This window comes from Spermophilus citellus (assembly GCF_964194105.1).
Source record: "Spermophilus citellus genome assembly, chromosome: 15".
Classification (NCBI taxonomy): Eukaryota; Metazoa; Chordata; class Mammalia; order Rodentia; family Sciuridae; genus Spermophilus; species Spermophilus citellus.
In genome coordinates, this window is record NC_138195.1 from 27,158,353 (window position 1) to 27,181,246 (window position 22,894).

At 36.1% G+C, this 22,894-nt stretch overlaps 1 protein-coding gene across 2 annotated transcripts; it reads left to right on the plus strand.

Annotated features, from left to right (window-relative positions):
- Nucleotides 1–320: 320 nt before the first annotated feature.
- LIPN (lipase family member N) lies at nucleotides 321–20,229 on the plus strand. 2 transcript variants are annotated; one of them, XM_081268023.1, is made up of 10 exons: nucleotides 321–1,619; nucleotides 2,900–3,015; nucleotides 3,833–3,950; nucleotides 6,224–6,422; nucleotides 7,990–8,099; nucleotides 10,657–10,793; nucleotides 12,488–12,634; nucleotides 14,090–14,161; nucleotides 14,704–14,775; nucleotides 16,980–20,229. In XM_081268023.1, the coding sequence occupies exons 2-10, from the start codon at nucleotides 2,911–2,913 to the stop codon at nucleotides 17,211–17,213; spliced, it is 1,194 nt and encodes a 397-aa protein (XP_081124149.1). In that variant the 5' UTR covers nucleotides 321–1,619; nucleotides 2,900–2,910; the 3' UTR covers nucleotides 17,214–20,229. The 2 variants fall into 2 exon arrangements, with proteins under 2 accessions (XP_081124149.1, XP_081124150.1); XM_081268024.1 differs by having other exon boundaries at nucleotides 322–1,619; nucleotides 2,933–3,015.
- Nucleotides 20,230–22,894: the final 2,665 nt, after the last annotated feature.

The following is a 22,894-nucleotide window of genomic DNA, read 5'->3' on the forward strand; positions in this document are numbered from 1 at the left end:
TATAATAATTACATATGTTACTACTATAGATTTGTCTATGTATAATAATATGGATGCACATTATTGTGCTTAACACATACATGTATTACTAAGTATAATAATACATAATATTTAATAATATGCTGAATACTTATTAAAATAGCAAGATTATATAAGAAGAGTAATGAAACTGCCAAAAAGTTTAGTGTCATTTATTTGTTACAGCTTTGTTTCTATAAAAGCAAAAGAATTGGAAGAATTCCTCAGATTTTAAGCTAACTCTCAAAGTTAAGGAAAGAATATGAGAAATCAATGATATAATAATTTTTTGAGGCTTGAGTTAGTCTATAATCTGTAAAGACCTGAGAAGTTGAACTATACTCATGCTATTTCTACCTTAAATTATGGCAACAAATCAACAAAATAATAATGATAATAATAATAATAATAATCAGAACTCTCTAGAATCCATTAAAGTTTTGTCAGTAAAGATCATTTTAAAATCAAAAGCCATGAGCAATTCCAAGCAAGTCCATACACCTCTGTCATCACACAATCAATCAGAGCAAAACATAGTGGAGTTTTTCATCAAAGACTGAATGAGTATCCAGTGGTGCGTAACTTTTCCCTGTTTCAACATGCTGAGATCTTTCTTTTGCTCCACATTTATTGAAGTAGCACAGAATTTACACTTAACTGAAACAGATCTTAGGATTTGGACAAACACTGACCATACCTTAGTTTCTGAAAGAATTTGACAATGAGTCCAAATGAACAGAAGTGAACCTCGTGTGTCATGCTGAGTGGCCACTTAATTTTCTCTATCCTTCATGCTGTGATAAAAGAGACTGAGTTCATGTTTAGTCTCTATAGGTATAAAAAGTGAAGTAGAAAACTGGGCACATGTGCCTCCATTATGTGATATTTCATGTAGAGTTTAGAGATAAATTGTCTTCATTATTCTCTCAGGCTTCCATTCCTAACCTCGTTTAAAGCAGTAGTTAAATGGTTTCTGGGTCAGCAAACACAGCAGTTACTGCCAAAGTTGACAATAGGCCAAATACATTTAACATGTGAGTCACTTTCCTCTGCCACACTGCTAGCTCCAAACTCCTCTGGTCTCAAGCATCACCAACCAAATTGCTTCATCTTCTCTGTTGAGTGACAGTCATGCATATTCCTGTGAACTACATGGTTGACACTATCACATACATTGCTTCATTGGATCCTCACTGTTAGACTATGGGGTTTGAGGGGTGATACTATTATCTCTGATTTTGTCCATTAGAATCCTGATCTACTTCCCCGTTCCATGCACTGGTTTGAAAATGTTACTGAACACTCCCCACAAGGACAGTGGAAATATGAATGATTCAGCCAAAGTGGTTACTAGGCATTATGTAGACCACAATTTCCCAATATGCAAACTGTATCATGACACTGTGTTTGCCAAGGAGACGCCTTGGGTGAGGCACAGTCCAAGTTTTCCTCATTTCCACAAGCTTCCTGTTTCTCATCTCTCTAGTTTCTAACAGTTACTGCAACCATATCTCACTCTTCAGCCTGATGTCAAAAGCAAAAATTCAGAAGTTCCTCGTCAATCAGGAGTCCTTGGGAGCAGGTGAAGCTCACCTAAGTAGGTAAGATGGAGATTTTATCACAACTGGGAGGCCAGATGGCAATGGCTCTCAGATGCAAGAGCTCTGAGGAGAGGCTGCCTTCCTACCCAGCCTAGACCTGTCACTGGCTTGTTCTGTATTCTTGACTAGGAATTAAATCTCTCCAAGCTTTTGTTTTGTTTTGTTTTAATTGATAAAATGGAGAGTATTGGTACCAGCTTCATGGAGATTTTCTAGCTTTAACTTATGAAGCACCAAGGACAATGCCTAGCATAAGGTAAGCACTTACCATTAGCTACTAATAGTTTCAAAGCAGTGTTTAGATTATATAACATTTACAGATATAAAATCATCTACATCTAAATAGCAAATGTATTAAAAGCTATTTTGCTTCAAAAGTAAACTGTAAGTTTTGTAAATCAGACATGGTTTTGTTACAGTAAAAGCTCTCTGGTATTAGTCCCTGATTTATTCTTAGAAAAAGAAAAATAGTAAAAACATTTATTAAGGACTTACACTGCACTGGGTGTGTTATATATATGATGTCACTTAGCCCTCCCTATGCCACTCTGAAATAGTTTACATTATTATCTTTATGATACTGACAAACAAAAAGACAAAGTTACAAAATAACTTGCCCAAGGTCAAAAATCTTGCTTGTGGTGAGGCTGGATTTCAAGTTCAGGCCAGTTGACTGCAACACACTCAGATGATGAGCAAGCTACTCTCTTACTGGTGTCAGCTTGCTTTTGAAATTGCTTTTGAACCATGGCAAGAAAGTGAGGTACACATGGACATGTGCAAGATTATTCCTCTGGATGTCCACATATGACATAGTCACAGCATGAGAAGCTGATCATAGCTTGTTTGTTGGCAAAAGCTTCATCAATTCAAGATTCTTGGTTGCTTTGTGGGATTCTGGTCTACCCTAGAGACACCTCTACTTTCACTGTGCTGTGATGTGGAAACTTGTCCTATAAATCATTAGGAATTCAGGCACCTCACAGATGAACAATGACTTAAAATAAATTTTAAAAAAATGATTAAAATAAGAGCAAAAAAAAAAGCCTCCGTGCTAAATTGAATTCATTCCCTTTTAAGAACTGGACTATGTCAAGACAGTTTCTATATGCAAAAGTAGATTAATAGTGCTCGGAGTTAGTTCATTTTATCTGTTGTCTTCCAAACATTATCAGTGTTCCCAGGATCTTACTCCAGTTTCCATTAGGGCAATGTTTTTATTTCACAAGTCAAGATTGATGGATGAAATAAATCTGTGAATGTTAAATGTTTTCTGCCAGGCATTCCTGTGATGTGGCTGTTTTTAACAACAGTTTGTTTGATTTGTGGAACATTAAATGCTGGTGGATTCTTGAATTTGGAAAATGAAGTGAATCCTGAAGTGTGGATGAACACTGTAAGTCAAGAGCAATTCCAAAGGACATCAAATAAAACAGGATTAGTGGGTGGTGGGAAAAATCTCTGATAAGGAAAACAGGTGAATGGTTTTTAACAACTCTAGAAGGGTCAAGCTAGGTAGATCTGCTCCTTCAGTTGAATAATTAATATTTTCTACTAGTAATACAAAGCAGAATTGTATTGTATTATATACACCAACTCTTGTTCTGAATGTATACTTTAAGAATATTAAGCCATTTGGGTGATGTATGAGACTGCCTTCTACTAGTCTATAGTTTTACCATTTTTAAACCAAGAAAGGTCTCTAATGACAAGTAACTGGAAAATATGGCTTTGTCAGAAAGAATATGTCAGTGATGAATATCACCCCCCTCAAAATTTGCCTACACTAGATATTATCTAACATTCTACTTGTTTCTTTTGTTTTGCTTTGTTTTTTTTATTTTTAATTTTTTAGGTACTGGGTGTTTAACCCAGGTGTGCTCTACCCGTGAGCCACATCCCCAGCCCCTTTTATTTTATCATTTTACTTTATTTCATTTTTTTTGTCAGGGTCTCACTAAGTTGTTCAAATTGGCCTTGAATTTATAATCCTCCTCCCTTAACCTCCCAAGTAGCTGGAATTACAGGAGGATGCCACCACACCTGAACTATTTTTATTAAGACTTTAAGTGGGTAGATTAATTTTACGGTTACTTGTGGCTGAAGATTTTACATACTCCACCCCAGTAAGATGCACTAGGTGCTTTGTTCTAGTTCCTTTTGATGTCATTCAGAGAAGAAGTTTAGTGGATGGCTGTCTTTTCCCTGGGCAGAGTGAAATCATCACCTACAATGGCTACCCCAGCGAAGAGTATGAAGTCACCACCGCAGATGGGTACATACTCAGCATCAACAGGATTCCCTGTGGAAGACGGCATGCTAGGAGCACAGGTACAAGATATGCGTCGCTGAGAAGGGACTGCGTGTGACTGAAATGTAAAGCTGGATATTCATAAAGAGAGTATTTTATAAAAATTTGTTTGAATTATTGGGGTGGTCTCTAAAAAAGACTCGTTCTTTTGCCTCTAATTCTTCAAAAACAGATAAAAGCCTAAAAATACCAAAGGCATGACTGATCTTACTCAGAGCCACTGGGGTTGTTTCTTAGGTTGGAAATGCCAAGGTGGAGCCTACATTTTGTTAGGTCATTCCTGATTCCTCATATGTCCCAGGATATTGGATTTCCTCATTGTTGGAAGAGGTTTTCCTGGGTGGAAAGAAATTGACTCTGGTGGGGTACCCAGACAAGCTTCCTTTGCTCCCACTAAGATCCATGATCCTTTCTCTGCAGAGTAAAACATCAAGTTAAATGACAGTAGCACTTCTGGGAACTTTTTCCAGGAAGGATAACCAATATTCACATGCCCGTTGGCCTAAGGGACGATTTATGAATGGGAACAGCCTGGTGTTGTAAAATGAGGCCTGAATTGTAGAATGAGGAGCCAAGCATGCAGAAGCCTGGGATAGTGCTTCTTAAAAATGAACTATAACTGCACAGGCTTTCAGAAGGGAAAAATAAGAGTAAGCAAAATATGTGCAAAGACTCAAAGGCAAGTCACTTATTGGCAGATGCTTACCATGTTGGTTCCGTATTGTTTCTCCCATCATCACTTTTAAGTGACAGCTAAAATCACTTTGTTTAACACTCTAAGAAAAAAATAATTTATAATAAATATTTAATACTAATTGATAATTAATAAATAATAATAAATAAATTCAAGAGTTTCAGAATGAAAAAGGGGAGTGGGATATAGATAGTTCTCCCAGATAAAGTATGGGATTTCCAGTTAGATTTGAAAGTAGAATAAGCAACAAATAGGTTTTTTTTTTTTTTAAATTCCCAATTTAGGCTGTGCTTGTACTAAAGAAATTATTTGTTGTTACCATGATTTCAAATTTAATAGTGCATCCTGCATCTATTTGTTTAGTTTGGGGTTTGTCTTTTACTAAATCTGGGCAATAACAGGCTTGAGGGCAAGGAAGCTATGAAATAAAAAAAGGAGGAAAAATCTTATAGAAAAAAGTTTGCTTAAGGACAGAGAATTTTGGAAACATTTGTAGCTAAAAACCATTCATTTTCTGTGTTATTCTAAATAATTTAAATCAGTTAAAACCTCCAGCAACCCAGTAGTCACCATCTTACAGATGATGAAACTGAGGCACCACAGATTATGTAACAAGCCCATAGTCACACAAATAACCAAGACACAGAACCAGGACTCCAGGCAGCCACTGAATTAAGGTTACTGTTCTGCAGTGTTCGCCCTGGTTCTTCCTGCAAACTTTCCCTTATGAATTTGGGAGTTGAAAGAAGGATAAGCTAATTTTACTTATTAATTATCAATTCTTTCAATATAAAAACTACTTTTGTAGTTTGCTAATGTTCTCCAGTGAGCAGAGGCTGGAGTTTGAGATAGACTTGGTGAGGAACTTACAAGTGCTTATTTATGCTCTCCTCCTCTTCCTCCCTGGAAGAGACGTAGGGATCCATTAAGCATGATATATTGTGCATCTTTATAAGCCACGTGCAGAACCTATGTTTACAGATGCTTCTCAACTTAGCATGGGATTATGTACTGATAAAATCAACTTATTTAAAAAATAAATAAAATCAATATATTTCTGGCCTAGAAAAAGATCAAAATTCAAAATTTGAAGTATGATTTATATTGAATACATATCAGTTTTGCACATGGGAAGGTTGAAAACAGTAAGTCAAGCCATCATGAATTGGTGACCATTTGTAAATGAACACATAAAAACAGAGCAGTTACAATTCTCCGTTGGAATGAGACAGAATCAGGTTTGTCTCTTCTCTCTGTACTTTTGTTAGTTGAAAGACCTGCTGGGAAAATCACTTATCTTCCCTAAGCCTTGTTTTCCACATCTTTAAAATAGCAACTACTTTCAAAAGTTATTATAAGAGTTTAATAAGCTAATTCATGTAAATCATTCTACCTAGCTCCAGGTACAAAGTTTGTGCTCAAGAAATTGAAGTTATATGATTATAATTCTCTGCACTAATGATAGGGAGAAAAGCATATTCTGTTTATGTCTTCTATTCTTGGCATGTATTTGCGTATGGTGTGTGTTGCTATCATGTTTGGACATACTTTATTTATCACAGATTCTTCTTGATTTCTGTCTTTGTACCACTGTCACAGGTCCCCGGCCAGTTGTGTACTTGCAGCATGCCCTGTTTTCAGACACTGCCTACTGGCTTGAGAATTATGCCAATGGAAGCCTTGGATTCCTTCTAGCAGATGCAGGTTATGACGTATGGATGGGAAATAGTCGGGGGAACACTTGGTCAAGAAGACACAAAACACTCTCAGAAAATGAAGAGAAATTCTGGGCCTTTAGGTAAACTATATCTAAGAAAAACAAGCTGGAGGCAATTTCTTGAAATATATAATAGTATGGATGGTATTAATAATAGTCTATAATACTTGAAGTCATGAAGCTCCTCATCATTTCTACTGACATCTTAAATTGTAAGAATCTTTCATTTTGACTGATTCTCCCACAGGCAAATTGTGCCAGTTAAACAAGATCATCTGACATTCCAATTCAATCTGACTATACTTTATAAATATGTTCAAGGGACAACTCAGAATACTCCTATGACCCATGCATGCATTCATTCAACCAATATTTATGAAGTGCCTACTGTATGCACTATCTTATGCCCTGAGCATTCAAATCTATTCAGATCAAATCCCTGGCCTCATGAAGCTTGTATTTATTCTAATGGCATTTTTATAAATCTTTTCCTAGACAGCCAATCAATTTTGCAAAGATGATGTGTATTAATACTGTATTTATTTTAAAAACACTGTTCTGAGATTGAACAGAATACAATTTTCAGGAAAATTTCAATATAAAATTTTCAAAACAGTATTAATGGGCAATGAGAATATTTTAATATGTTGTCTGTTTCTTTTAATGGAAGTATTTCTCTGCTACCAGATGATAAGCTGGTGCCTACAATAGCTTGCCCTTCCTCAAACTTAAGCTCCCTATTGGTTTGCTGCTAGAATAGACCATGCGTTCCTATATTCTTGAATATTAATGAAATATTAAGCACCCAGTGACAGGCTGAGAGGAGAAAGGGGATAGAATAAATTGTTAGGGCTAGAGCTCTGTGGAAGGTGCTAGTCAGGAAGCATTTCATGTCACCAGTCCTTGACTGGGAGCTTAGAGGTAAAAGTACTTGAAGGCATTACAAAATTCCACTTATACTTGGTAGTATCAATTTAGAGATCTCCTCACATGTGCTTTTAATAAGCAGGTCTCTAGCTCATGGTATACCTGACAATATAACAGGCCTTATCATTAATGCTGGTTGGACTGGTACTATAGAACTTTCGTATATATTGAATATATAGAAAGAAGTACTAATAATAGCAACATCTGATCAGGTGACTACCAATAGTCAGGTCATTTCTTTCACACTATGCAACGCCTAGAGCAGCCCTGGAAACCAGGACCTATCCTGTTCATTTCTCAAATGAGGAAGTTTAGGCTCAGGGCATTTCAGGAACTTATCAAAAGTGACTCAGCTAGTGAATGATAGGACCATAACTGACAACAGTCCTGTTTCCAAAAGTGAGTATTACATAACCCTTGGGATTGTCAGAAGCAGAGGCATGCAAACAAGAGAAGGGAAGGAAAAGCAAGAGAATAAAATGAAGAATAAGACTGAACTTCAGATAGCATCCCCAAGTCTTGCAAACACTTCTGTTATTAGGAAGTAACCTGTAAATCAAGACAAAAGCTACAATGGTCTACACTTAATTGGGTAAGTAATGATATACCCACTGACTAAGTAGACAGTACAGAATTCTGGGTGTAAAAAAAGAAGTGGGCAGGTGTCTGAGTTTTAAACTTACAGTTTCAAGTATTTATAAGGCCTTGTTTTATTTTGCAGTTTTGATGAAATGGCCAAATACGACCTCCCAGGAATAATAGATTTCATTGTGAATAAAACTGGTCAGGAAAAGTTGTATTTCATTGGACATTCACTCGGCACTACCATAGGTATGCTAACAAGGACCAGTGTTATTAGAATCTTATGGGAATATGCCTTTAAACTGGAATAGAGTAACTGCTATTTATAGTGCCCTTAATACTCTGTCCTGTGCTGGGAACAACCCTCACGCTCTGAGTGGCTGTGAACCTCCAGTCCAGAGATGGGCAGCATGTCCTGCAAACTTTTCCTCAATTTTGGGTCATAGCCACACATCTGTAATGATGTTGTAATTTTCCACAAATAATCACGAGTCCCCAATCCAGTGAGGAAATTCTAAAGAGTAAGTTTCTAGATTTCCTAAGCTGAAAAACTGAAGCATAGTATCATGAAATATCTCTGAGAAATGATAAATATAAACCAATGGGGTCTTCCTTACAACCCAGATTGGATTGAAATAAAATAAAAGGGAGAGGATCATATTTAATTTAAACAAGTTTAAAAGATAAGGTCTCATTTGTTTGTGGATTGGACACAAAAGCTTATTGTGATAAATTAACTGAGCTAATATGCTCAGCATATTATCTAATATTCATCTAATAACAAATGTAAACAGTGTGGATATTTATAATTTTAAAAAATCACCTTCTTTTAAAAAAATTTATACCTTAATTATTGCCAAGATCTTTTGGAAAGAAATAAGTAATCTAGTTCCAAGTAAAAGTTTAAAAGAGGCCAAGCATAGTGGCACATGCCTGTAATCCCAGTGGCTTGGGAGGCTGAGGCAGGAGGATCATGAGTTCAAAGCCAGCCTCAACAAAAGTGAGGTGCTAAGCAACTCATTAAGACCCTGTCTCTAAATAAAATACAAAATAGGGCTGGGGATGTGGCTCAGTGGTTGAGTGCCCCTGAGTTCAGTCCCTGGTACCCATCAAAAAAAAAAAATTTAAAGAAACTACTAATAAAAATTTGAATTTGTTAAGTTTCTAATTTTAAGATAATAATTAGTGCAAAATGCACAATTTGGGTGAAACTATGGAAGAAACAATAAATCTTGTTACCGTATTTCCACAAACACCACCATCAACATCAATAACAGATACAGAGCATTACTTTATAATGACAGTTTACAAGCTTGAAACAGTCAGGGAGATCGGAGCACACAGACCAAAAGAATATCAAAGGACTGCTAGGAGAGCCCAGGAAATGCTACTGAGAGGTGAATAATTTTACCATAATTTCTAGTGCCTACTAAGCACTGATTATGTTTAATACCTTATGTCCAGTGCTTTTTCTCCCTCTAATCTTCTGAACAACTCTACTGTTATTATCTCTATCTCATACAAGAGGAAACAGATGTTCAGAGAAATTGAGTTTCCTAAGGTCTCTGAGCACATAGAGACAGAACATAGATTCAAACCAAGTCAGTCTGACTTCACCAACAGAGGGTCTGGGCACTGTGGGGAGAGGACTGTACAGAGGAGAATAACTTGAGTTGGATCTGGGAAAGTGAGTCTTAGAAATACTCTTATATTTGATCTGCAGAGAATACAGAGAATATGACCATCAGCGCTCTGCACTATACCGAGGGCATGAAATGTTTCAGTGAGCACTGTTTGTATTTTGGACAGAGCAACTTTGTCACATGGGAAGGATCCACTGTTTGTAGGACATTTAGCGATCCAAGTTCCAGGCCCACTAAATGTCAGTATGCCTTCCAAATTAGTGTAACCACCAGAAAACTTACCTATACACGTTTTCAAAAACCCTCTGGCAGAAGTATTACCCCTTGTTCAGAGTTGTTGACTCAATTGTTTAGTCAATTGTCCAGTTTTTCCCCCACTGGCCAAAATAGTTTTAACATTTTAGTAAGCAGCTCTGTGTGCCACACACCCACCCCACTTCCAGCAGAGGCCCAGGAAATCACCTCATGAAATAAATATATATAGGTACCCTGCATAGTCTTTTTAGCATAGTGATGATCTCCACCATCATCCTCACAGGGATACTGAGCAGAACCAATGGAAGGACTAGTTCCTTACTGGGACCATAGTGGACCCAACAAAAGCCCCTTCCATGTTGGAAGCTGGAAAGAGTCTAAGTTATTGGTGAGCGTCCAGCAAGGCACTGGAGCAAAGAAATCTTACTCTATAGTGAGAAAGAAATCCTATGGAATAACTGGATAATATTGTGGATGAACCAATTAATGCATGTTTTGTGGACTGATTATTTTCTTTCAGAAGCTCTGTGACTCATTCCTCATCTCAGAGTTGGAGGTAAAATGATTCTCCCCATAATTCACCCCATGCTTGGGAGGTGAGACTGAGTACAGTTTCACCCAGCTATTAGTAGATGCTTCAGCAGCCTCCCCCTCCCCCTTCACCTACCAAGTACTCCATATCCACAACCAAATTAAATTGTCCATCAATGGAATAAAAGAAAGGGGGACTTGGGAGTAGAAAGAACTGAAGGCAGATTATCTTTGCAGAAAAAAATCCCACTTCATCCACAAAATTGTTGCAATAGAAGGACAAAGGAAATGAATAAATAGATCCCCACCTTTGCTGGTAGAAATATTGCCTATGTATTTTTAATTTTTACAAGATTATCTTGTCTCTATTCTCCCAGGATTTGTAGCCTTTTCCACCATGCCCGAACTGGCACAAAGAATCAAAATGAATTTTGCCCTGAGTCCTGTGATCTCATTCAGATACCCCACAAGCATTTTTACCAGTTTTTTTCTACTTCCAAATTCCATAATCAAGGTAGGCTTCTCCTTTTGCCAAAATTTACCTGAGGATCTCATTTGGGATCATAGATCTTTATTAGCTTTAAATCTATTATGAAGTAAAGTAAGAACTTTAAGTAAATAAAATATAAGACTCCATGAACATGTGCTTGTGAATGTGTGTATTGTGTGTGCACCTGTGTGTGCCATGATATCTACAGGTCCCACACAATATCTACTGTACCCAGTCACAGAGCTGAGTACATGCCAAAATCTCAGTCTGAGCTGAGTGCTATATTCATAGAGTCTTCTCACAAGTTTTCTTGTTCTATTTATTTGGGCAGGTCAATGAATTCACAATGTCCAATTAGAAGACACTCTTCAAGTTATGTATGATCATGGATGTCCTCGTTTAGATGTTAGATAAGCCTAACATGATTTTTTTTCCATATGGGAGCTTGCTCTAATTTATTAAAGTTACATTCCAAAGCCTCAGTGTCTTACAGCTCATGTATTTATTCAAGTATTTATTGGTATTATTTAAGGGATGAAAAGGTTCTGTAATTGACAATTATAGATTTGAAATTTTATTCACTAAATCGTTGTTCTGTATTTTGCTTGTTTTTGTTTTTCCATGAAGGTCATGTACACAAAGAGCATATATTTTTAAAAGGTTGCCCTTTCAATTTGGGGCAATGGTAAAAAAATGGATTTGGGCTAAAATGAAGTCAAGGGAGACTATTTAGAATATCATAATAATTCGCTTATAAAAAGATGAGACCCAGATTTGGAGTAGAGTAGTAGGAATGGGAAAAAATATTAATGAGCTAACATAAGGAGGAATTTCTCTTAGGCCTAATGATTCATTTGATAACAGTCGTATTGGATTGTTTACTGTGAGCACGAGTGAGGTGACATCCCCTTTGCAGGGTTGGTAGTTTTTTTTCAAAATGTGTTAGCATCAGTTAATCGTGAATGTTACCTCCATTTGGGCAGGGTTGAGTAAACTAATCTGTCAAATTCAGAGGCAGATATATCTATCTATAAATAAACCAGTTTTATACATGTGTTGCTATTTTATAGATCAGAAGTCAACCTAATAATGTCCCTGGGTTATCTTAGTTCACATTCTGTACTGTCAAAATTCCTGCCATTTTAAGTCCTATTGTCTGGCTCCCCGCTGCCTTTGACTACCTCCAGAAGCTTATTTTTCCAAGACTTAGAAGTTTTTAGCTATGCTGTCTTTGTGATGTCATCACGACTTCGATGTTCAGTGGCATCTTCTCTTTGGTACTACATTCTGTACTTTACATGGTGACAGCTGACTAATCCAGGACAGCACAAGAAAGCCAATGTGTACATGAGTAATATGAAAAACCTGCTTTTCCTTTCTAGTCAGTATAATGTTTTGCTTAAGGAAAAAAAACTGTCCCATTTCTCTTATCAATAAATGAGGAATAATGGCAATTTCTGATTAGACAGCAAATAGGAAGCTTCACCATGAAGAACTAAAATTGAGGTGAAGATTCCTTACTGCTGACTCCCTGTAAATAACGTTTAATGATCTTCCTCATTTGGAAGTGAATTCCTAAGTCATTTTTCCTGAGCAACTTGATTTCCTGGACTAAAACACCAAATGATCCTCCACTATGATGCATTCCTACAATGAAGGTATTTTCAAGAAGTCTGAACGTGGATCTTGAAAAGATAATTGATTTTTTATTTTTACAGGCTATGTTTGGTACTAAAGGTTTCTTTTTAGAAGATAAGACCAAGAAGACACCTTCTACCAAAATCTGCAACAATAAAATACTCTGGGTGATATGTAGTGAATTTATGTCCTTATGGGCTGGATACAACAAGAAAAATATGAATATGGTATGTATAATAATTTTGGAGCCATTTAATGCTTGAAGAAATCCCAGCTTTCCTGTGACTCATTCTTATCCATGTATTACACTATAGTTTGTATGGTCCTTTAAAGGCACCTTTAAAGGCAGATATTTGCTATGCATAGCTGATTAGATATTCCGTGGACCTTACATGTAAGGACTGTGGAAGGGAAAGGCAGCTGCATCCTTCCATCCCTGGTCAAAGTTAGGAGCGTGGATGTTCCATGATGAATAATAGATTTTTCACCTGTTCACAATCAGCCACAATGTACTACAGTTAACATGTATTTATTGCATTTGAATATGTTGAGTTATAAAATGAAATCCTAGAAAAGGATGAAAGCATTGTTCTCATTTCATATGTGCCTTCCTGTATGAGTGACTGTGGTTTCAAATAAAACTCACCACTTAACTTGGAAAAATCTCAGATAGTATGGGAGATAGAATCCCCTTTCTATGAAGAAGCAGTAGTCCATTTTTTTTCTGGTTTTTTTTTTATTTTATTGTTGGTTGTTCAAAACATTACATAGTTCTTTTTTAAATCAAATCTTTGTTTCCTGTTATTGAGAATTCAAAAAGGAGGTGAGCAATTTCCATTCACAGATTAGTGTGGTTGAATAGTTTTCTCTGCTGTATTCTAATTATCAGCCAATGAGTGTGTTATAGTGAACTCAGTCCCAAGATATCTATTTTCCACAAGCCAGTCCATCCCTATGCTTGTAGAAGCTAAATTATGTTAAGTTGAAACTCATGAAGAACCATTGTTCAAAGCCTGTTTTTTTCCAGAAGTACAGATTTTTAAATTTCCCTTGAATGAGTGCATTATATTCTAAGACATATAATTACAATTACTCTTTGATCTCTATAATTTTCATCCTTAGGATGTTTACAGAGATTGAAGTACTCTTTGGAAAGAATTGACTTTTAGTTTTACTTTTACTCCCATAAGAGCCTAGCCAGTTTGTAATATTTTTAATATATTCATTTATGAGAAGTAAAAACAGAAACTCAGAGATACTCCATAACTTGACCAAGGTCATAGAGCTGATAATGAACAACATGGGTCTGAAATGCAGGTTTTATACCTCTTGATCTGTGACAGTGCACATGTGTGCACATGCACATACCAACGTGCTCTTGCACATAACACCTTCCCTGGTTTCTGAGCTCCTTAATGTCCATCACACCTGATTCTACTTCAAAATAAGTGAATTACCCTGCATATTCAGAGCTGGCGAAGGTTTGCTGTCCAGCAGCCCATCCTACTAGTCAACCTATGGTTCACTCACATTCAAGTTCCTGACATCAATATGGGTTTATTTAGATGATTCTCCCTCATCATTTTCAAAACACCAGTATTGATCATTAATTCCTGCTTTTGAAATGCACAGTTCATTTCATTGGGTGATTGTTGCTGTAACATGGGTTTGATTTCTCTTAGAGTCGAATGGATGTGTATCTATCCCATGCTCCCACTGGATCATCAATACAGAACATACTGCATTTAAAACAGGTAGAGTCCTTGCCGTGGGAAACCACACCAATCCTTACTCTCATTATAGATAAATGGACAGAGTTCACTCTCAGACTCACCCAAGAACTTAGCAACTTGCTTTCAATTTGTCCTTGTTGCCTCCTTCCTGTTTTGATTTCCCTAGATTCACAAAGAAGGTGGGGAGGTTTATAGTGCAGACCAACTAGATGACATAAATGAATCCCATCTTAAATCAAAACAAATAAAGTAGTCCCTGAGTTTAAGTTAAGAGTTAAATTGAGAGGGCCTCGAAGAGCTGCAACCTTTCCAGAGAGAGAAAAATCTGGGATTTTACTTTCTTCTACAGAGACTTGGTTTTTCATTAGTTTTTCCTGTAAACCAAAGAAGACCATTGTTTCCCTTTCAATAGAAAGGACACAATTTTTCATGATAATAGTAATATATACATTCTTCTGGTGATCCAGGGGCCTTGTTTTCTTCCCAGTGTTTTTCTCAGATTTGCCTTTGGAAATCATGATTCTTATCCTAAATATTCTTTTTCTAAAACACATTTATTTCAGCTTTACCGATCTGAAGAATTCAGAGCCTATGATTGGGGAAGTGAAGCTGAAAATATGCTTCATTATAATCAGGTAAGCTACTGAGAATGACCTGAGGAGGGGATTTTGAGAAGTTTTAATATGAAATTATTTAAGAGTAAGAAGAATTCTACCTGCTAATTGGTGACATTTATGCTGATAAGAGTTTTATGAAATAAATATCTAATTTTAATCTGCATTCATTTCAGAATTTTAGGAGATAAAAGGGATACATATAAAGAAAGTAAAATCATTTGTATCCTACCACCCAGAAATAACTGGATGTATTAATGATCTGACATACTTATTCTGTGTTTTTTCAGGATCATGTTGGTTTGTACAACTTTTAATCTTGCTTCTTCATTTTAAATTATAGCAAGATAACCAATGTTACTGATAGCTTTTTTTTTTCAAAATATATTTTGTAGAGGGAAATACATTTATTCATACATAGCAGAAAGTATGAATTTCATTTTGCTTTAGTTCCTCTTTTTTATTCAATTTCTGAATATTGATCTCATATTTTACTATCTTTTTGTATAAAAACATTTTAAAGTATTGGGTTTTCCAAATATGCAATAAAGTTATCTTGGACTAATAAGTTTCTGATATATATATATATATATATATATATATGTGTGTGTGTGTGTGTGTGTGTGTGTGTGTGTGTAATTTTAATGGGAGCATAATAATGGAAATTGTTTCAGAAAAACTTTGACAGAATACATACACATTTTTTAATATCAACAGGGGAAAAAACTAAGATTCCACATGAAAGTTAAAAAGCTTTATTTAACATTTAAGAATTGGATCATAAGGCATCTTTTTCCATATAACTTTACATATCAAAATTTGTAGACTCATTTAGCACTTCATTTGAAATTTCTCCCTTTACAACCTTTCTATTCTCAGTCAGGGATTGGGCTTCTAAATATGAACTAAGCACATTAAATTAAATTTTCCAATGTCTTCCCAGATTATCTTTAAGGACTTTTTGTTAGTGCAAACACATATCAATTAAGTTGTTTCTCAGGATCAAAACAATTAGACCAGTCACTTTCTGAGCAATGAAATAAATTGTTAGAGGAATAAGATTCTACTAACCTCTTAAGACAATTACAAGAGGTAAACTATATCATTGAAGTCAACTTTATTGCATTCCCCTAGAGAAACTAGTCTGTACTAGCTTCACCTTGCTCTCCCTCAAGTCCCCAGCTTGATCTCTGTTCCCACATTACGTGTTATTGAGTGTTAGAGAATCAACCTAGTGCCATGAGTGTAGGGCTTTCCCTCCATCTCATTCCCCAATGTTTTCTCACCTGGAAGAGAACCTGGCATATCCAGAGCCCTTAATACCTATGTGTTGCATAAATTAACTTTACCTGCACCCAAATATCTCTGTCCTCCTAATTTTTCCCCTCTTTTCTCTATTAGGAAGATAATCTGCTTCTGTGCCCTTTTCCCTATCTCTTCTTACCTCCTCTTCCTAAAATTTTGGTGTGTAAAGTTATATGGAAAAATATACCTTGGGATCCAATTCTTACTTCCCGTTCCTCCTGGATGCTCTTTTTATCTTACATGAACTCCTGTCCTTTATGAAAAAGAGCAAACAAACCTTCTCTTAACCTGTCAATTCTATCTAGTTGTCATCATTCCTTCACTGTTTCTATTAACATTTTTCAATATTCAAGAGAGCTTCTTTCCCTCTTTGGCTCACTCCTTAACCTTGGAAAATGTAGTTTCATTCTTTATCTTTCTATTATAAGTACTCTATTAAGTCACTCTCAGCTTTTAATTGCCATCCATCTCATTCACCAGTGTTTTATTTTGTTTTCATTTTGAGGCAGGTTATCACTAAGTTACCTAGACTAGCGTCAAATTTGTGATCCTCCTTTGTCAGCCTCCCAAATCACTGGCATTACGGTTATATACTATGATGACTGGTTGACTCCTCTTTTTTGAAGCCCCCAGTTAGAAACAATTTCCTCTTTCTTTTCACTTCCATTGCCTTTCAGGGGTGTTTTATGGCACGCAGCAGACACTACTTTACATACAGATGTTTGTTTAGCTGCCGTGTCTTTCTTGCTCTTCTGCGCTCCTTGAAGGTAGGGACAGTAGTGTATCTACTTACCTCCCTCATTGCCTCACAGAGCTATGATGATGGCAGACACTCCTTTAACAGCCTTCCCATTTATTGGAGTTCAGCTGCTGCTATGAGGCGCCTCCTCTCATGAATGCCTTTTCTTTCTCTTTCACAGAGTCGTCCTCCACTGTATGACTTGACTGCTATGAAAGTGCCCACTGCTATTTGGGCTGGAGGACATGACATGCTTATAACGCCAAAGGACATTGACAGGATACTCCCCCAAATTAGGAATCTTCGTTACTTCAAACTATTGCCAGAGTGGAACCACTTTGATTTCATCTGGGGCCTCGATGCCCCGCAACGGGTATACAATAAGATCATAGCTTTGATGAAAGAATATCTCTAAATCTAATGCATCTACTTTTCAGTTCAAAATTTCTTCCAAGCCCCTAAGAAGCCTTAGGAGAAATACTAATGAACAGTGAGATCGCCCCCACCACCCTTGCTGCTATTGCCAAGGTGTTCCCTTATCTGGGCATCCCAACTAGGGATTACTTGAACTGTGCCACTCTTTTCTTTAAGAGATGTTTGCATCTGAAATCTCAGGATCCTACTCTCTTTTAATCCAAGATGATCTACTAAGCACGTCCCTATTAGACGTACAATTGAGAGACTAGGTGAAGAGGAGTTTCTTTGCCCTACACTTCATGCAAACAATAACTTACCACCTCGCTATACCCTTTTTCAATCGATTAAATGGAAGCAGAGAAACATTGGCTGGAGAGAAAGTCTTCATCAGGAAAGCCATTTAGGAATATATCCGTGGCTGTGACCTTATGGTTTTCCTGGAGCCACAATTGAGCCAACAGTCATTATAGTAGTCATCTATACCCAAGTCATGAAATAAATTGGCCGGTATCAATAAGCCTGATGGAAATGGCAGAATGAAAAACTAATAAAATTTAAGTTTTCCAGGAGCTTGTTATACTATAACAAGCTAGAAGGGAAAAGACTGAGATAAGCTGAATGGTTAATTACTAAACTTATTCACTATAGGCCATTGCCTCTGAAACAAAATCAAACTAATACATTAGTCTTATAATAGTGTGTTAGAGATCCCTGGCAGAAGACAAATCTTAGAAATGATTTGCTCTAAGGAGTAACTAGGCTGATCAGCTACTGTGTCTTCAGGATCAAAATGGAATTTATACTAATTTATTTGTAAATGGCATTCATACGGGGGCTGGGTTGTGGCTCAGAGGTAGAGCATTCGCCTACCATGTGTGAGGCACTGGGTTCGATCCTTAGCACCACATAAAAATAAAATAAAGATATTGTGTCTACCTATAACTAAAAACTAAATTTTAAAAATTGAATTTATATTGCATAATTTATAACATTGAAAGCAGCTCCCAGAAAGCCTGATTTAGAATGAGCAAAGGAAACTCACAGACAGCTCCATAACAGTCTCTATAAAAGGCTGGACACTGGTTCCAGAATTTCATAGAAAGCTCAGTGTGTAGCATGAAGTTTTACTGTTAGTTCCTGTAATCCTGAATGATGTGAACTCAGGAGTCTTTACCAGTAGTGAAGATGTAACTCAGAACTATTCATGTTCCTTAGGGAATCATTAAAAAAAGCGATACACATTCATACTCTTGGTAATTTATTTTTACTTAAAACAAGAAAATGTAAATTAGCACACTAATTAATGTTTACTTGCAGGACCAAGGGCTTTCTATTATTGGGTACAACATAATTTATTCTTCAATGAATAATCTATTATTCATCATTCTTAGTTTTTAGTTTTAGAGTTTTTAAAATGTGGTGAAAATTAACACCACTTGAGAATCAATTTTAAGTGAAAATCTATATTTTTAAAATCTTTATGTTGATAACTATCTTGGTCATAATTTTTTACAACTTTTAAAATCTAGATTTTAAAGAATATACATTAATTATAATACAAGCAATATGTTTGTCATTGCATCAAAATTTATAAAATAATTTAACTGCTATAGTAAATAAAATGGGCATACATAGAGAACTCTTAGTACGTATATGAGTTGATAGGAAGCAATAGGAAGGTGTGACTATTCCAGATTAGCCTGCTAATAGCTATGAACATTTAAGTGGCATTGAACATTAGCTAATATTGTTTACAGAAATACAGAACATTGGTTAACAAAGGAATCCATTAAGTGGAGATTAGTTGAGAGACCTCTTATTATAACAATGCTGAGAAACAACCAACCATGAACCACTCCCAAATTTGAGTCCAGTGTGGGCAATTGAGCAAGATCCTGTCTCAAAAATAAAATAAAATAAAATAAAAAGAGCTGGGGATATAGTTCAGGGGTAAAACACCTCTGGGTTCAAACTCTAGAACCAAAAACAAAGCAATGATTAAGAGAGTAAAAATTCAACCCATAGAATGGAATTAACATATATATTCAGAAAACACATATATAGAATATATAAATACTTTATTTAAATTGATTTTTTAATGAAAACATAATAGAAAATGGCAACATTTGCACAATCATATCAAAAGGGAGGGCATACTCATGGACAAAGTGCTAAACTTTATTATTATTATTAGTGTTAAACTAAATTATAATTTCTTAATTATTAGGAAAATGCAAAATTTACACTACAAAGTAACATTATCAGAATTGCTAAAATTACAACAACCAAGAAGCATAAATGGGTACAAGCACTTTCGATTCTATCTTTGGTAGCAGTATCTAGTGCAACTGAACAGATCCATGTAATTCCATTTCCAGGGTCATATGCAGCAGAAATGCAGATGAATGGCTCACCAAAATATTTGTACCAAAGTATGGATAGCATCTTAATCATAATTGTCCCCAACTCAAAACAACCCAGATGTGTAGCAATATGAAAATCAATGAATAAAAAAGATGGTATCATCATACAATGGCCTATAAAAATCAACAAGGAAGAATTATTCAAAACCTAAGATAAACCTCGGAAGCACAGTAAAGAAAGAGAGACACAAAAGAATACATATTTTATTATACATTTTAACGTAATTACATGCTAGTGCTGCAAGCCTCAAAGTGGTTACCTTCTGGGGAGAATCAGGACTTGGAGGGAATATATGAAGGCTTCTGGAGGCCAGAAAATGTCCTAATATTATATGTGGGTGCTTACATCCAAGTGCTTTTATTTTGTGAAAATTTATCCAGCTATACATTTATAATATATGAATGTGTTCTATTGTGCTTGATATAGTAAATAAAAGTATATTTCTTTATAAAACACTCACTTTCTGTTCTAAATTAATAGATTAAAAAGTACAGAAGAAAAGGAGACTGTTATCAACACCACTTGTTCACATGCTATCTCTGCACATGGTAGCAAATCTATCAACTCTCATAGGTCTGAGTAATAATAACATATTCTTTGCTAAGGACTCTACATGAAATATCTGATTTAAAACTTATAACCATATGAAATAGATCTCATGGTTTTCTTTATTTTATAGATGAGAAATTTGAGGCAAAGAATTTGTCTGAGACCACACAAGTGAAGGATCATTGTTTTAGCAACGGGAGTCTGACACCCTAAAAGCTACACTACAGCATGTAATAGTTTACATATATATACATGTTGTATGGTATAGAAATGACAATGGGACACCATGCTGAAGGTAATACTTATATTACTTTGGACCAAAATCCCTTGGAAAATTAAAGCAAGAGAGATTGGGGAAATGATTTTCTTTACAAACTCTAAACATCAAGTTTTGAGATTCCTGGGATATTGCTAGTGACATCAATTATACCATATTTAATTATTTTTTCTGAAATATCAAGATTGCTTCCAAGTCGGCCAGTCTAGTAATCTTTCATCAATGAGCAATGGCCTAGACTAGCTACAGAGGGATGATATTAATTTATGGATAAGTTGGTGATATTTCTTCTTAGTTTTCTTCTCCTTATATCATACAAAGCAAGGAACTTATGCTCATGACCCTCTCACTGTCTCACTACATGCCTATAGTTTGTCAAGCCTAAATATCCCATTGCTATAGGACAAGGTAACTAACAATATCCATTTCAATCAATATAAATTCATGCGAAATTTAAACTCTGGACTCTGGATTTGGTGAATTTCTTGCAGGCAAGACAATCATTTTCAGGAAGATGAGCAATGACCTTTCTGGGGCTCATTAACCAAAGAGGCAGGTGTTTCCCCAATAGTATGTTGGTCAGCCTGATCCCATATCCTTTCTCTTCTCTTTGGAAGGTGCTTATTCAAACACAAAATTACAGTTTGGATCTGGAAATACCCCCAAAGCCTCATATGTTGAACATTTTGCTCCCAGCTGATGGTGCTATTGGGAGGTAGTAGAAATTTGCAAAGTTATCCCCTTTCCCTTCTCAGGGCCTTCACTCTGTTCCACTACACACACTCCTGTCATGATATTCTGCCTCCACAAAGGCCCAAAGCAATGGGGCCAAGTGACCATGGATTGATAATGTGAGTCAAAATAATATTTCCTCCTTTAAATTGATTTTCTCAGGTATTTTGTCACAGTGACAAAAAGCTGACCAACACACAAGGTCTGGGCAACACACCACCATTTTGGAAGAGTTTTTTTCCTGAATCCCCCACCTCAGAATTACTGCTCCATTACTACTCACTTTTTATTATTATATTTTTGAAGAATTTTGTATACATCTATTTTCCCAATAAATTTTAAGTAGTTTGAGAACAGAAGCTGTGTCATTCTTACCTTTAAATTTTTTTTTTTTAAATCAAGGGTAGGAATTCTAAACATGCATGGTATGGGACATGCACCTTCCACAGAATCTGTAACTGAATTGCCCATCACTGAATCGCACATCCTGACCCATGAAATAAGTACCTTGATTATTTTGTATTGTGATGAGCCAGCTGTAAAAGGCCATCAACATTGTTGGGGGCAATTTAGAACACACATTACAGACTGCAACTGGGCTGTGTCCAGCTTCTGCAAGACTGTGGAAGGTTCTTCCTGAGTGCAGCACTACATGGAGCCCAGGACCAAAGTCATCAGGTATTTTGACACCCCAGGACCCAATCTTACTCTCATTCTGTTTGTTTTTCTAAATTTGCATCCTAAACACACCCTCCTGTTGTGCCTCTCCCTGACTCAGGCAATGGCAAGGCCCTACTGAGGTGGATGGCACAAGGCATCCATCCTCTGGAGGAGTGCAATATGTTTCTGGGAATGGCCTGGTTTGGTTTTGTAATCCTTTAATTAGTTGCAACTTCTCATATGATCATTAAGTATGAAGGAAAAAACATGACTTTCCCAATTAATGCAATTACTTCTAAAGAATAAATCTGTTTGCTCTAAATGCAATGATTCAGCTGTGGAAGGTAAATTGTTAATGTTTAATGAAAAAACCCCTGTAGGAAAAACAGTCAAGGAAGTTTTTGAGAAATTAAATTAAAATCTCGAGAAGAAGAATTAATGGTAAGAAGACAGATTAGTGCTTAGGACTGGGCAACTTGTTCTTGTTCCTGTGCACAATGGTTTGGTGCTCTAGCTCTTGTTTGATTAAAATTAGTAGCCTCTCTTTTCAAGTTAACCATTTGCCATAACCGTGGCGCCGGTTCTAGTCAGTAAGTCAAGAAAGAATAGTTAAGGTATAGGCCAATAGTCTGGGACATTTCTAACTATTATTAAAAGCTAACTAAGCAGAAACAGCTCAAAGCAAAACTCGAACTGAAAGTAAAAATGCTTGCTTATGTATAAGCCAAGACACATTCTTCTTATCTAATTGTAGCTACATAATATTTTGTTTGTTTGAATAATGATTCCTGTTTTGTAACCACAAAGTACTGTGAGCCTGCCAAAATGAAAAGTACATATGATAACTTCGCAAGTAAAGATTGGGATTCAGCACCTTCACTTTGGTGTCTGTGTTATTTGTCCACCCCCCTTTCTCTGACTCCTCACCATCCTAAGACCCCTTGCTGGAGCTGGACTCCAACACCCTCCTTTTCGCCTTCTGATATCATCAAAATATTTCATTCTGTTTTTGCAGCATTTATACATCTTTTATACAA

Excerpts from the sequence above, each read along its gene's own strand:
- LIPN (XM_081268023.1), top strand. The coding sequence starts at position 2,911 with ATGTGGCTGTTTTTAACAACAGTTTGTTTGATTTGTGGAACATTAAAT. Across the intron at positions 3,951-6,223 it reads ACGGCATGCTAGGAGCACAG|GTCCCCGGCCAGTTGTGTAC; the intron begins GTACAAGATATG and ends CCACTGTCACAG. Across the intron at positions 6,423-7,989 it reads GAGAAATTCTGGGCCTTTAG|TTTTGATGAAATGGCCAAAT; the intron begins GTAAACTATATC and ends TTTATTTTGCAG.